Raw genomic sequence first — 16,454 nt, 5'->3', positions numbered from 1 at the left:
GTGTTATGTGTATATTAGCAGAGGTGTATACGCATACAGACACAAGACAGAATAACCAGGGCTCAAAGACAGAGTGAAGGAGGACCAGAACACAGCGGTTAATGGCCATCCGTCTGCAGGAGGGCTGGTGGGAAGCACACAGTAAGGTAGGGACAGTAAGCAGCAGAGGTGAGTGGGTGGGGAAAATTTGAAGGAGTTGGGTTTTTTTTTATTCCAGTGATTAATGTCATCGTCTCAGCAGATATCATCTAACCTATGCACACGCACAATTACATACACCCCCACTGTGGAAATCACAGCATACCTTCAATTTCCACGGTCCCAAGTTCTTTGATGGGCACATTCAACATGAAGGCAGTGAGAAAATATTCTTGTCATGCATTCATTGATTAGTGTTTATTACATGTGACTAGTGTTTATTAAACATTAACTCTAAGACAGGTGTAGAAGTTCATACCTATAATTCCAGAACTCAGGAAGCTCCAGGCAGTTCAAGGCCAGGTCGGATTACTAGTGAGATCTTGTCTCTAAGTACATAAAAAAAAAAAATATGTAACTACAATCTAGGAGAAAGGGTGTAATAAATGTTTTTTGCCCTCTGTCCAGGAATGGATCAGCTAGTTACTGCATATATTTATCCGGTTGCAAAACATTAATCGAACAGTTATTCAGGGGCTAGGTGCTACGTTCCCTTCATTCCCACCTAATCCAGCTCTAGTGCCTTCAAGCAGGCATGGTAAAGCTCTCTAACCTGGTGCTGGGTGAATCCTAGGTTCTGAGATGGGGGAACTTCTGAAGATTGCTCCTCACACTGCCCATGTGGAGATAGTCACAAGACTTCTTCTGCAGAATGAATGATGTCTGTACCAACCAGATCCTATCATAGACAAATAGTTAACTTAGACGATTTACAGTAACTGCATCTATATGCCGGACCTCTTGTAGACACATGAATTCATGCAAATCACCAGCAATCGATTCTACAAATCCAAGCCATGTACAACACCCATTAAAAAGTATTAGTCTAACTTTATACAGGTTCGAAGAGTTGAGTAGATATTCTAGCTGACTCCCGAGGTAATATTTTTTCACCACACATCTTTTTGTCTCACCATGTTGTAAACATGAGGCCCCCTTCCCACTTAAAAAACAATCTGGTCTGCTTTACATCCCATTCCATCATTTTTTCTTGACCCGGATTTTTATCTCTTGGGATTATAACTTCTCTGTTCTTACTCGCTGATAGCCAGGCCACCCGCGAACGCCCACGGCCTGAGCCCCGCCCCCGCCCCGCCGCTTCGGTCCCCGCCCCCGCCGCAGCCTATAAAATCCGGAGCGCGGCGCACGGAGCGGCAGGCGCGGAACTGGGCATGCTCTGTGCCGGCGCAGCTTTGCTTCGCAAGTAGGAAGCCAGTGCACGACACCGGCAGCGCCGAGTGCAGCGGTGCCGAGTGGAGCGCTGCCGCGGCGGCCTGGACCGCAGGGCGGGCGTGGGAGCGCGAGACCGGGAGGTGGCGAGAGACCGTGTCCCGGGCTGTCACCCGCGCGGCGGGGTCCGAGCCGGAGCGGGAACGGACGGGACGCCCGCCGCGCGGCCCGAGGGCGCCCCCAGGGCGGAGCTGCGGCCGGGAGGAGGACTCGGCCATGGGGCTGCTGTCCCAGGGCTCGCCGCTGAGCTGGGAGGAGACCAAGCGCCACGCCGACCACGTGCGGCGGCACGGCATCCTCCAGTTCCTGCACATCTACCACGCCGTCAAGGACCGGCACAAGGACGTACTCAAGTGGGGTGACGAGGTGAGCCCGCGCGCCTTTGTTCGGCCAGGCCGCCCGCGGCCCCGTCGCCGGCCGGGCTCGGCGCTGCGCCTGGAGCTCATTCATTCTTGTCGGGACGAAAGCCGCTCAGATCCTGGGAGGGCCTATGTAGGAGGGGTGTGTGTGTGCCTGAGTGTGTACCTGCCTCCCGCCGCCCCGTCACACCAGTCACCTTGGAGATGAGTGTGTGAACGGGACTAACTTGCCCCGGTTGGCTTGCTGTCACGTTTTATTTCTCCGGAGTGTTTGCTTCGGCCCTCCATCATCTAGGTTCTTTTTAAACGGCTGTCACAAAACACACCTGTCCGCCAACTTTGAGTGCTACGTTTAAACAAATACATTACTAGATCCAAGGGCTTGGGGCTGTCTCTCAACAGTCCGGAAGACTTAGCTATCCCGTTTAACTGTAAATGCTTACAACTTCAAGGTTAGGGAAGGCTGGTTAGATCCTGCAGCTAAACCAGTCGGTGCTAAAACCTGTTCACGGTCTCTGGGACCCGTTTGTTTGGAATCAAAATCGGCAACGCTAAAACTGTCGTTTCTTTAGCTTTATGCGTTTCTTGTTTGTTTGTTTTTTTTTAACACACTGATATAAGATACATAAAGTTAAATGACCTCTCGAGGAGTCTGTCCCTTTGTTGTGTGAGTTTGGCATTTACCATAGATAGCGTGCCGCTCCCGTAATAATAGTATTATCACCCTTGGGCTAAGTTTCAAGTGTTGCTGCACCCTCATGCACTATCTTCTTGCAAAACGTTATTTTTTCTGTGTCTCGTGTTGGTAGATGTCTCTGCCGTCTGCAGCTGGAAGAGTTATGCTTGAACTAGGAAAGTATAAGGACTAATAATTCACATTTCTACAAGGAAGAAAAGGGACATGTTTGGCTGTTCTCCAATTTTAGTCTAAAGTTCTGTTTATTTGCAACATCTGACAGTTATTCATCTGGGTTTTGTGTGTCGTTTTACAGGGCAGGGACATGCTTCTCGTTCACCTGTTTTTCCGAGGGCCTAACCGTGTGCCTGGTATGGTTGGCAGCCAATTGTGGCATCCTTTGAAGTTGTCATGGAACTAGCCACTCTTGAACAATCAATTTATTTTTGCATTTTTTTTTGACGTTTAACTAGGACTCCATACTCCATTAAAAAAAAGGGGGGGGGAGGGGTAGTTAATGTCTTTGTAATTGTTGTTGCGGGTAGAACTACGTCCAGAGGAGATGGATGCAGCTGAAGCACAGCTGTGCACCCCAGAGAGCCCCCTTCCTCCTGTCATTTCTCTAACCAGGGACTGCCCGGATCCTCTCTCCAGGTGGGGGGTGAGTGCTCCCCCTGTTGGCAAGAAGAGCACGTACAACTACCTGTTTGAAGTGGCTTGCCCCTGCTGAGTAAGCCGACCTGAGAAGAGCTGTAGAGTAGGCCCCGTCAAATGTATGTACTGCACACAATTCCCTCATGAGAGGCATTGGTGGGTGGTGTTAGGACGAGGTTTGCCTTTCTCCCCACAAACATTTCAAGGAGTGGAGCAGCCTGGCAACCCTGTGCACTTGTCTTCCGACTGTACGAGTTCAGCATTGTAGCCAGTTAACACTTGGTGTTGTTTTCTAAAGACAGATTACTTCTGTGTAGCTCTGGCTGTTCTGGAACTCTATCTGTAGACCAGGCTAGCCTTGAACTCACAGAGATCTTCCTGCTTCTGCCTCCTGAGTGCTGGGTTTAAAGACTTCTGCCACGATCACTGAGCCAGTTAACTACTTTAGGCATGTCTGTTGGGAAGTTGAACTTTTGGAGTTGTGTGTAATCCTCTAGTAAGGTGCCTGACTAAAATGGCTCCTATGTGATATGATGTCAAGAATGTTCTGTGAAAACTTAGTGGCTGCTGAAACTACATTTCCAAATTTCTTTTTGCAAATATTCTGTCATAACTGATATATAAATCTATAAGCCGAATTTTCCCCAGCCTTCCAGTGTTGAGAGTTTACTTCATAATAGCCTGACACTCGGAAGAATTAGAATTTCAAAAAGTTCCTAGGAGGCGAATTCCCTACCCTGCCATTTCTCCTGAAATGGCTCTTCAGTGAAGCATTGCTCTCCTCCTCAGTTCAGACTGCTGCCTTTGACCTTCAGAGTACAGATACTGAGCCTCTCCTAGACTCTGTGGCGGTTCTTTCACTTCTGGCGGTCTCCTGCTGAAGTATTTGTTGATGTCAGCCTCAAGAGCTAAAAGTCAGCACAAGTCCTTGTGCATGGGGAGAGTTTGCTGTCGCATACCTTGAGAAGTCTGAAGGCTGGTTGGTTCCTACACACAGTCTAAGTAGAAGCCGTGGGAATAACTGAGAAACAGACTGAGCAGATAAAAATAGAGAAAGGTGTGGTGAGTGGTGTGGGCCCTGGAGATGAGGACCAGCCCTGCTGGTAGAAGTGTTTCAGGTTGATATGTTACGCTGGGTAGGCCTGATACCAAATATTACTTTACAATAGCAGTTTTCAGCTTGTGGGTCATGACCCCTTTGGGGATCACATGTCAGATATCCTGCATATCAGATATTTACGATTCATAACAGTAGCAACATTACAGTTAAGAAATAGTAACGAAATAATTCTATGGTTGAGGTCACCACAATATGAGGAACTGTAGTAAAGGGTCACGGCATTAAGAGGTTGAGAACCACTGCTTTACAAGGTTTGACGTTGCATCTATTGGGCCCTGGGCTTGGTTGGAAAAAAACAGAAAGAACTGCAGCCAAACCTTAAAACTGGTCATGGTTGTGTTTGGAAGAGAGCCTGCCTCTTCAGAAATGTGTGGCTCTGTGTACGAGGATAGTGTTTATATCTCCACATGAGAAAGAACCTTGTGTTTAGTGTTTGCCAAACTGAGTTGGATCTTGAACCTGCTTGCTTCACTTTCTCTTATTTCTTCAAGCCTTCAAGTTCAGGTATGTACAGTTTGGCTAGGTATTTGTTTATTTGTTTTATTTTTATTTTTGGGTGGTTTGTTGTTTGTTTTTAGGCTGTTTCCCTTGGAACCATGACTGGCTTTGCTATTTTGTTTGTCTTTTCTTATTCCTATACATGCCTATTTCACCTTTAGTATGACAGGTCCTACTTCTAGCCACCATTTATTATGATGTTTCTTTAGGAAATGGAATTTTAACTTGAAGAACCAGGTACAGGTTTTGTTTATAGCTCGGTGAGTGTGTAGTGTTGGAGGAAGCTGGGTGTGGTGGCACACTTCTTCAAACCCCCCTCCCCCCCCCCCCCCCCCAGTGTCCAGGAGGCACAGGCATGGGATCTCTCTGTGAGGTCAGCCTTGTCTATGTAGTAAGAGGTCAGCCTGGTCTATGTAGTGAATTCCAGGACAGCCAGGGCTACATAAAGAGACCCTGTCTCAAAGAAACTAATAAATACCGATGCAGAGCTAGGGACACAGTTCATTTAGGGAGTCTTTCCTAGTATACCTAGGGCCCTTGGTTTAATCTCCACTTTTCCCAGAAAAGAAAGGGAATTTATTGATCTGGGAAATCTATATAGCAATAACTACCTTTTATTATTACTGTCAACTGTGTATACGGCCTTTTCTGTTACTTAATAGCAGAACTGAAACCTGATTCTAAAATTTGGCATGTTACCAAATCCCCTTTTACAGCACTTAAACGAAGCAGGCCATGGCGCTGTCATGGTGTGCATGGAGCAAGTGAAGTTCTGAGTGAACATGTATGCTTGAGTTGAGTCATGTCAAGGACAAACCAAGGCCTCAGACTCCTAGGAAATTGACAAACTTTCCTCTGATTTGAGTGGGGTGTTGACTGTGTGTACAAGTAGAGTGTTTTACATCCTGTGTGTGGTTGGTTGGTGCTGCACCATCAGAGCGAGCATAGCTTTTCTGTGTGTCTGTCCTTTTCTTCATCTCTGCCCCAAATGTGGTAAAGATGAGACCTTTCTTAAGTAATATATGTTAATAAAAATGTTAAGCAATGCAAAGTTAGTGTGCAGAAAGGAAGCATTTTCAGATTTGTAAGCAAATACAGTAGTTCTCAAAGAATGTCTTGTGCAAACCTGCTTCTTCCAAGTTTTCTTCATCTCCAGGATGCACAGCAAGCACTGTACCGCTGAGCTATAGCCCCAGCCCTATTTAAAATTTTGAAACAGGCAGGCCTTGAACTTGTGATCCTCCTGCTTTAGCCTTCCAGGTAGCTAGGGTTACAGGCCTGTGCCACCAGGCTTCACTTTATATCTCTTTAAGTAACCATGGTCATTGTGGGTGAGACATTCCACAGTAGCTGGTGTCTTGTTTTGTTGTGTTGTGTTTTGCAATTAGATCTGCTCCATTAGCTTAGTAGATTATGTGGAATTTTAAAATGACTCAATAGTTAAGAGCACTTGTTAGGTTACTCTCCCAGAGAACCCAGATTCTGTTACCATTACCCACATGGCCTCTCAGTCATCTGTGACTCCAGTCCTAGAGGATACAACACCCTCTTCTGGCCTCTGAGGGTAGTACTACACTCATGTGGTGCACAGACATACATAAACATACACAAAAGAATAAAATTATAATAATAAAATAGCATTTCAGAATCTCAATTATATTTCAGAACCACATTTATTGATTTATTAGAATATACTATTGAACACAATTCAGTTTTTTTGAATTTTATTTATTTTAAATTTTATCAATAACAAAATCTTGCAAATAAAAAAAGAAAAATAGAACAAACAAAATTAGACCAAACCCAAAGACTCAATGATCTTCTGCTGCAGTTAGAATAGTGTCTCCACTCTAGAGATGGCGGGACCTGAGGGGTGGAGCTGATGAATGAGGTAGACTAAAGTCTCCTGCAATAGGCAGTCTTAGAGCTTCAGACAGTGTATATTCTGAAGGGTAAGAAGAATCACATGAATAAAGTGTACAATTACAAGGACAAGCCACACGTGGCAAAACAAAACAAAACCCAAAACATGTTTTTCCATAGGGGCGTTGAAAGGATAGTTTAAACATTTAATTGAATGATACCAGCAAGCAAGCAATAATGATAACCTGAAGGAAGGACTTCCTATCTGAAACAACTGGGAGGAGCCTGAAAATACATTCCAAGAACAGTTCTTGTTTTGAAAATACTGAGGTCATAAGACTCTTGTTTTCTTGGAGTTTTCTCACAAGCACCTAGAGTTCTCTCACACAATTCTATTCATGGGCCATGTTTGGACAGAATAGCGTTTCAGAACAAACTGTGGCGTTTCATGCTGGATTTTATATGATGACATTTGAATGAATATATCTGTATATCCACTACCAAAAACGAATAGAAGTAGAAACGCGATTAGTTTTCTATCCTTTGATAATTTGTGTCCATCACCTGCATCCAGTATTTCCTCATCCCCTAATATTTAGCTTTTTTTTTATATTATACTATACCTACGTGTACATTTGTTTACAGGTATTGGCTAGCTTCCAAATATAAGAGAGAATATGAGTGGTTTTTTCTTTTGGGGATTGTGTGACTTTGCTTTATATTACATATCAAGTCTATCCATTTTCCTACAAGTTATGTGATCACATTTTTTTCTTTAGTGCTAAATTGTGTGTGTGTGTCTGTGTGTACATACATATGTACAATATGTCAAATTTTCATTATCCATCTGCTGATGGACAACTAAGTTGATTTCAGTTTCTTTCTGTAATGGATGAAGCAGTGATAGACACGGGACACAAATATCTCATATGGTGGAGTATGGAGTTCTGTGGGTAAATGCCTAGGAGTGAGACAGCTGAGTCATGTGGTATTTCTATTTTTAATTTTTTGAGAAATCTTCAAACTGATTTCCATAATGGCTACATCAGTCTGTACCCCTGCCAACAGTGAATAAGGGTTCCTTTCTCTCCATATCCTTTGTAACATTTGTCAGATGTGTTGATGACAGCCATTCTGACTAGGGTGAGCTGGTATCTCCGTAGTTTTCATGTGCATTTTCCTGATTGCTAGGGGTATTGCATGCTTTATAAGTAGTCACTGACCATTTGTGTTTCTCTTTTAGGCACTGTCCAATTCATTTGTCCATTCAGTGAATGACAGTTTTATTGCCTTGGTATTTAATTTCTGCAGTTTTCATAAACTCTGGATATTAACTTCTTGTCTGAAGCAAAAACAATTTCTTCATAGACATTACAAAGCTTCTGGTTTTCTCCCTTACTCCCTGGAAAAGAAAGATACCTTGTGTTTTGTGTGTGTGCATACGCATGTATGTGTTTATTGAATGCTGCTCCAGTGCTTGTTGGGAGGACTAGCTTTCCTTCACTCCCAAAGTGTACCTCCTTGCTGCTCGCTGTCGTTTTATTTCCACATTTGTTGCACTGTCTTGGCGCTGATAACATTCTCCTTTGGTTTCTTTGAGAATGAAGTCAGGAAATACCCTCTCTGTTTAGATACACTGAATCCATGACTTGTAGAACCAGGTAGAGTGTATTAAAAAAAAAAAAGCCCTTATGAGATTTTTTTATCTCATTGGGATACTATTGAGTGCACATATTAATTTGAGAATTGATACGTAAGCATTTAATCTCCCTACTCATGAAGAAGTGCGTCTCTCCTCATCTCTACATCCTTAGTTTCTCTCGGCAGTGTTTTGTAGCTTTCAGTGTATTGGTTTTGCACATACAAGGCCATATATCTTGCTGATTTTCTAAATTTGTCTTTTATCCTGCAACCTTACTAAATTCAGCTTTGTGGACAGAGTGAATTATAATAATTAGTGTGGTTCTAACAATTGCTTTTGACATTTCAGGTCTCCTGCCATTGGTGGCCCCCAACCCATTTTGAGCATGCTTCCATGCTCAGGAATGTTACCGTGTTAGGTGCTCAGGGTTCATGTATCCCTGTATGCTTCCATAATACTTCCGGAATATCATTATCTAGCTGAGAATCGTTTGAAGGATTGTTTTTATAGCTCATGAGTAGCTCAGAAAAACCTGCACACTTCTGCACTCTCTACCCAGTACTCCTGAGTTAGGATTTGGTTGGAGTCTGAATACCTGTGTCTTTAGGGCACTTCTGCATAACACTGACTTAGTGAATTCTAGTTCTTCTTAGTGCAGAGGCTCTGCAGACGGGGCGTTTCTTGTTTGTTAGGGTTTTATATCACTGTTTGTTTGAGTAAGAGTAGGAAATGGAAGTCTCTCCACTTTGTTGTCCTTACAGCTCTGTGCTCCTCTGCCTATATACTATGTCCAAGCTGGCAGTCCTCCTGGTTCTAAGACACTCAACCAAAATTCAGCCAAATTTTTCTTGTTTCTTTTGGTATCCCTTTGTTTTATAGTGCCAGGGATTCGAATCAGGGCTTCGTGTATCCTAGACAAGTGCTTTTAATACTTTTAATACTGTTTGAGAATGTTCTAAATGTCATATAAATTTTGAAAAATCATGGAATGCACACAACAGCTGATTCTTCCAGGTCATTTGATAATAGCCTGAAACAATGGGTTAGTATTGCTCCATAGAGACAGATTCACACTCAAGCATGTGGTGCTTGCTAGCAGAGATTTTTGTGTTGTAGCACCTGGGTATCAAACCTAAAGTCCTCACACATGTGGGCAAGAGCTCTTTCTCCCTAACATTTTTTTGGTACATCATAGTAAGTAACCAGAAAATCTGGCTGTGGTCCTGCTCTGTCCTGCTCTGTTGGACTGTCTTGGAATGTGCTGTGTTCAGATTGTGTCTGTTGTCAGGATTTTGTAGTTTAACAAAAGTTCTCTACAGACAGATATTCCAGCTGATACAGGTGTCCACACGCATCCTTCATCTTCTTTGTAGTTTTCCTGCGGTACCCGTTTAAGATTCTGTTAAGTCTTTGTTTCTAAAAGGCATACTGATTTAGCAGAAACCGTAAAGTAAGGGACTCCTGAATATTTTTGGTAAAACTCTTGGAAAGCACTAAAAATCTGAGGTGTGGACTGGTGAAATGGCTCAGTGAATGAAGTACTTGCCACAGAGTATGAAGACCTGAGTTCGAATCCCTGTGAAAGCCCAGCTGTAGTAGTCCCTGCATTGGTAATACCAGTACTCTTACAAGGTCACAGGAGGTGAAGACAGGACAATCCCTGGAAAGTTGTGGGCCAGTTAGCCTGGCATACACAGTAGAAAAGTGGCAGACTGTCTCAAACAAGCGGAAAGACAAGACAATTTGCCAACAATTTACATTTGGCAAATTATTGAAAATACTGTATCATCTATCCTATTTTTGTGAGTCTAAAGTTTTAGACCTACTCTATCTTTTATAATTATAATGATCTTTCTTCAGCTCCATCAAAGACTCCAGAAGGATGTAATATTACCTATGTAAACAATAAATTCATTGTAAGCAACCTCCAAAACTCTAGAATTGACAGACTTCTTGCTTCCTAGACAGTCACCCAAAGTTCTTCTATACCATTGGGGCATCCATCTTCAGCCTACAGGCCCATAGTATCTGGCAGACTTTTCCATGAGGCAGGAAATTTAAAAGATCTCTTATGCTTTGTACTGGCAAAGTTTGTCAGTTGCTTTCTTCTTTGTGTCCTGCAGCATGTCTAGCAGCAGACTCTTTCATGAAGCAGGAACCCTGAAGAACTGTCTTACTTTCTTTAGGCAACTTCAGCAGTCATTTTCCTGCAGGTCCTGCATGTCCAGTTCATACAGCATACCATCAAGCAGTCCAGGCAAGAGCAGTTTCTTGCTCAAATGGCTAACCAATTTTATAAGGAGCCACTTCCATGCCCATCTTCCTCTTGAAGTAGATTGGTGCTTCCAGGAGCAGATGTGTCATGAAAAGTCCTAAGTTCTTAAACATTTTAAATGCCATATTCTGTAAATCTTTGAAAGATTTAAAGAATATCTATCCACCTGAAATACATCTCTGTACATCTAGAAAACCTAACTAGCATGACAACAATCTTGACTATTATAGACAACTATCTATTAACCTGTATTTCTTAATTATACATGACATTTTTAAATGAGCTGCACAAACACAATACCTTAATCAAGAGCAGAAATGTATATATAACAGGGGCTGGAGAGATAGCTCAGTGGTGAAGGGTACTCTCTGCTCTTCTTCAGCAACTACATGATGACTCACAACCATCTGTAATGAGATCTGGGGCCTCTTCTGGCCTGCAGGCATGCATGCAGGTACTGTATACATAATAAATTTTTTTTAAATGCACATATAACATAATTGACCTTAAATTTGTATCAATAAACCAAGATCCACACCAAGACAAAGTATTCATATCTATAGCAGATGTGATTTTTATCTCACTGAAATCAACCACAGGAGTTAGGGGCTGGAATTCTTAGAGCATGGCGGAGCTAGGCAATGTCCTAGAGTGTCTGAAATCAGGCACACTTCTCTAGATGTTGAAGATGCTCAGAGAAAACAGCAGTGACTGGAAAGCTTGGAAAGTTAATAAGAAATAAATCCTCATGGAATTTATTCTGGAGCTGCAAGACTCAGACATCTAAAAGGGAATTAAAAGCTACTTTAAAAGCCTGGCACTCCTCAGTAGTCCTGCCTATGCTGGTGGACCAAGAAGTAGCTGGTTCTGGGCCTTATGATCTGTTGGCTCTTCTAGTCAAGTAGAATAAGAGCAGGAAGTCAACAGAAGTCCTGAAAGCACAAAGTTCATGCACTTCACCCCCAGCTCCTACCCAGGAATCACTTATCTGTTCTCAGTTCTGAGGAGCTTGGCAGTCTTATTACTTGGCTCAGACTGAACTACGGAAAATGGATTAAGGTGACAAAGAATGGGAGTCAGTAAGGCCACCTGTGTAACTCCAGCGACTTGCTTCATTATAGCTAAAAAAGAAATGAAATTGCATAAAGAAGTCTGAAGACCTAAAAAAAGTGTTTTAGTGCTAGTAGCAGAGCACACTGCATTTCAGATTCCCACTCGTGTGTGGGGAGGGTTGTGAGCCTGTGTTCTGAAGACACAACCTTGGGTAGCCAGAGTGCATTTAGGTACAGGGGCTTCTGGGAAACAGAGTATGTAAGGTGGTTTACCTGTTACTGTGTGAGTGGCCGCTTTAGTAGGGTCGTTGTGTGAGACCTACCAAGTTTCCCTGAAGAAGTAACACGGGAGTGCTCTGACAGACCTGTGTGGTTCCTGGAGAAGCAGAAGGGCGAGTGTGTTTGCTGTGTGGTGGCAGGGGTCCGGTGGAGGATGGCAGTTGACCTAAAGCTCCTGGGAGACTGTTGGGGATTCTTGCTCTGAGAAGGACCCCCGGGTCAGCCGAATTGCACATGTTGTACATAAGTAACTTTCAGTTAAGTAAGGCTAGACCTAAAATAAAATTCCAAGTGAAACTATTTTTGTCACCTGAATGTTCTTTTCTCTGTTGCAATAAATTCATGTTTTCTAGTATTAATAGTACCTACCATGACCACCAAGGTGTGTAACCAACTTGAAAAACTCTGCCCCTGTTATAGAGATGGAAACCAATAAGCCTACAAAGGCAGTGTTTGGTGCCATTCCTCCCTGGAGCCCATGGAGCTGGTATTATCTTCATATTGCTTAAACAAAACAAAACACAACAAAAACCACCAGGAAAGTGAGGTGTGTGGTTCCCAGGTTCCAAGTGGACTGTTGAGATTCTCCACTGCTCTCCCGGGTTGCTGCGCAAGCAGGCAGGAGCAAGGATGGTGTGTACAGACTTGACAACAGATCGGGAAAAGAAGGGGAGGGCAAGGGACGGTGGCAAGTAGTGTCACTCTTCATGAGGACATGTATGCATCGCAGAGCCCTAATAGAGGCAAACTTAAGCTTAAGCGTTTCTCATTATCAGATGGCAGTACTCAGTGAGTGCCAGCACTGCGAGAATGACAGTGTTCCTTGTGTATCTCGAGGACAAAGGCTGACAAGTTGAGTCCATGACTGCAACCTTCCCAGGCAATATGCTGGCAAGCTGGCCCTATTCATAAGATACTCATGCTGAGCTTGCCTTACAGTTAGGCAGCCTATGCTGGACCAGAGGCTCTTGACCTTTAGGCATGATTCAGCTTGTTTAAATGTCCCAAGTCATGTCTAAAGCAGGCTGGAATGACTCTAGTGGTCAGCCTGCTAACATCAGGAGCAGGTTTGGAATGGGACCCTGACACTGCCCTTATGAGCTATGATTAGCAGAGAGTATCTGTGTTCATATTCTTAATATTTTGGAATGGTATTTCAGTGTTTGGGAGAAAGGGGACTTGTGTTACTATCATCTTGTCTCTGAGTACAGTGGGTGCTTTGGGGTTACCTGTTTTAAGCCCCTACTACTTGTTACATGATTTGGTTCCACTATACCCCCTGAGTTTCTCCTGTTTCTTACAGGATTTAGGACAAGTAAGTATATGGAAAGGGGGTGTGTTTGCTCACCTCTCTAAGCGCGAACACCTAGGAGGAAACACTGCAGCATGCACGGCTCTCACACTCTGAGATGGTGACCTCACCCCACTCCCCAGCTCTGCCTACTTCTCAACAGTTGATTGCAAACAGCCTCTGAGTGGGAAGCAGATTCCGTGTCGTGTCCTCCACATACATGTGAACTGGAACTCTGACACGGGACGTAGTTTGTTTGTAGTCCACATACATGTGAACTGGAACTCTGACACGGGACGTAGTTTGTTTTGGGAAAGAGCTAAGGAGTTCAATTGCCCTTGAAATCTAGAGGCTAAAGTTAAAATCTAGAATCAGGGTTGTTTTGAGGTAAATAACTGCTTATATTTACAATACTGTGCGTTATTGGTGGCCAAGACAGACTTCGCATTGATAACCTGATATGTGTCCTTCTTAGGTTCATAAACAAGGGAGGGCTTCATACATATCAGAATTTTTTTTTCTTTTTTTTGATTTTCGAGACAGGGTTTCTCCGTAGTTTTTGGTTCCTGTCCTGGAACTAGCTCTTGTAGACCAGGCTGGCCTCGAACTCACAGAGATCCGCCTGCCTCTGCCTCCCGAGTGCTGGGATTAAAGGCGTGCGCCACCACCGCCTGGCTACATGTCAGAAAATTTAAAATGACATGCCAAGAAAAATTGAATCACTTAAAAAATAGCTAACTTAAATTAAGAGGCCTAAAATATGGATGTTTTATGTCATCCTTAAAGCATAAAAGAGCAGGGGTGACTGTATGGCTTCGTGGATAAAGATGGTTTGCCCCGCACCCCGACAACCTAAGTGGGGCTCCTAGAACCCACGTAATGGGAGGAGGAGACTGACATGCCCAAGTCAGAGATTAATGTGGAAAAACTTGTAAGCATTAGGGAGGAGTCTGCATTCATGGCTCTTTGGTGCCACTGTCACTGTGTCCAGGTCAGAATTCTGGTATCTCCTGGGTTTCTGTCCTTTCTACACAATAGAAGTGTTCTAGTTGGGACTTCTATTTCACATCAGATAAATGAAATTTTATTTTATGTTAAAGTCTAAATATGGAGAACATGATCTTTTTCCTTTTGTGAGAATCGCAATCCCATTTTTCTCTTAAAGTCTTCATTTTTCACATGGGCCTCTTCTCACTAAACCAGGCATGTGAAAAGTTTCCTCTGTGGACCAAAGTGACTCAGAGAAGTAAGTCCGCCTACAAGAGAAGTTCACTTATGCAGTGTTAAAATTGAGGTTAATAATTAATATGAGATTAATAATTAATAAAGCAGCCAGCTCTGGAAGCTACTGTCCTAATCAAGCATGCCAGATGCCAACCAAAGACCAGAGCAGGGTGAGGCCAAGTTTAATTTCTACATATCTAAACTTCCCCTAGAGTGTATTGTATAATTCTGTGGCATAAATTGACATCTTGAAGTATATGTGAGAGGGGAAGGGACAGTTATGATACATGAGATGTTTTCAGATTCCACTGAAAACCTTTTTGAGGCACGAACAATTTACTGTTAACATCTTGCCAATTATTTCCATATTATCACAGGCAGAAAACCACAGTAGTTTACACTTTGTACGCCAAAGCTGCTAAACATGACCAGAAATGCACAGTTCTGACATTTATGATAGATAACACTGGGGTCCACTTTGAGTCAAACCTGACCCATCTCAAATTTTGGTATGAAAATTCCTGCTTTAGGATTTTGTCCTAGTCACTGTTGTATTGCTTCGTGAAGAGATACCATGACCATGGCAGCTCCTTAAAAGGAAAGCAGTTAGTTGGGGGCTGGCTCACAGTTTCAGAGAGTAAGTCCATTATCATCATGGTGGGGAGCATGGGGCCACGCCTGACACTGGAGCAGTAGTTGAGAGCTACATCCTCATCCACCAGCCACACAAAGAGAGAAGAGAGTCTAGGCCTGTCTGAGACTTTTAAAACCTTAAAGCTCACCCCCAGTGACAGACTTCCTCCAACAAAGCCACACCTACTCCAACAAGACCACCTCTTAATCCTTCTAATCCTTTCAAAGAGTTCCACTTTCTGATGACTAAGCATTCAAATACATGAGCCTGTGGTGGCCATTTTTATTCAAACCACCACAGATTTCTCACTCAGTTTTACACTGTACTCAGCACAAATATTCTTGGTTTTGACATTCAGATTCTCCCTACTATGGGGTGGTTAAAAATCAAGTAATATCACTATGGCTTTCACCAACAGGTTCTTCAGGTTTGTGTGTCAGGCTCGATATAGAAATAGTGCTGTCCAACTTGATGGCTGAGAGTGTGCTCCCAAAATAAGTTACTAATGCCTCTCTGTAGGGAATGGTCCAGGATTAAGGGTTTACGATTAGAAGAGAACTATTGTGAGATGATGCCCAGTGCGTGAGCACGTGCCACATCTACTCCCCAGGAGTGGATAGGGAAGTAGAGCATCATATTTATGTCTCAGGAATGTTCTGTAGACACTTGCTTTTGTGTAGCCAGTGTCCCTTCTGAGTATTAGCTTGAATTAAATGGCACATCATCTGGAAAGCCCTCTGGATCCCTAGATTTAATTAGGCCCTGATACTCCACATTTTGGGCACCCATTCAGTTAATTTAGTTTTCTAGTGTTAATGACTGTCTTTCTAGCTGTAGTGTGACCTTGACTCTTCAGTGTTCCCAATACCTGCTCATCTCAGGATTTTGTTGAAGAATGAAAGAACAGAAGAAATAATGTTAAGTGGAATGGGCGGCTGAACCGTGGCTTAGATCTATAAAATGGTTTCCCCACACAGCAAAACATTAATAACTTTGGGGAAGAACTCCCAACCATCACTGTTTAATTGTCAATTTTAACAGAATGGCTGTGGAATTGTCCAGGAGTTGGTGTGAAGAGAAAACTGGGTCTCTGAGGGAGTGCTGGTGGCTCTAGCAGTAGTCCAGCTTCTCATAGGCTGGAGGAGAGCAGCAGTCTATGGGCTGGCCCTGAACCCAGCTTCTGGGGGTGGCTGGCTGGAGACCTGTCTAAGCTATAAGACACTTGGCCTTCCTTCCCACCTACACTGACCATCCCTAGGGCTTAAAGAGTACCCACCACGACCCTGTGGGAGAAATAGTACTTCGTGGCACCTTACACAACAGGTACTGGATTCTTCTCTCCAGGAGTCAGGTGCATGCTGGGTGGGTTAAACACCTTTGAGTGTGGAAATTGCTTAGTTGTCATTTATATAGAAGCTGACAAAGAGCTTTCTCAAAGTAGTCTTTCTCAGGGAAGCTT

General features: G+C 43.4%; 1 protein-coding gene across 1 annotated transcript in view; it reads left to right on the top strand.

Annotated features, from left to right (window-relative positions):
- Positions 1-1,360: 1,360 nt before the first annotated feature.
- The window catches only part of Gclc (glutamate-cysteine ligase catalytic subunit), a 43,101-nt gene continuing 28,007 nt past the window's right edge, over positions 1,361-16,454 (top strand). Inside the window, exon 1 of the mRNA XM_041679794.1 lies at positions 1,361-1,794. Coding sequence (XP_041535728.1) covers positions 1,645-1,794 — 150 coding nt within the window. The 5' untranslated portion in view covers positions 1,361-1,644. The remainder of the gene's footprint in view (positions 1,795-16,454) is intronic.

This window comes from Microtus oregoni, unplaced genomic scaffold (assembly GCF_018167655.1).
Source record: "Microtus oregoni isolate MIOR12 unplaced genomic scaffold, Mior012 000032F_ref0000030, whole genome shotgun sequence".
Classification (NCBI taxonomy): Eukaryota; Metazoa; Chordata; class Mammalia; order Rodentia; family Cricetidae; genus Microtus; species Microtus oregoni.
The sequence above is the reverse complement of the archived record's forward strand: the minus strand, read 5'-3'. Positions and strand labels throughout refer to the sequence as shown.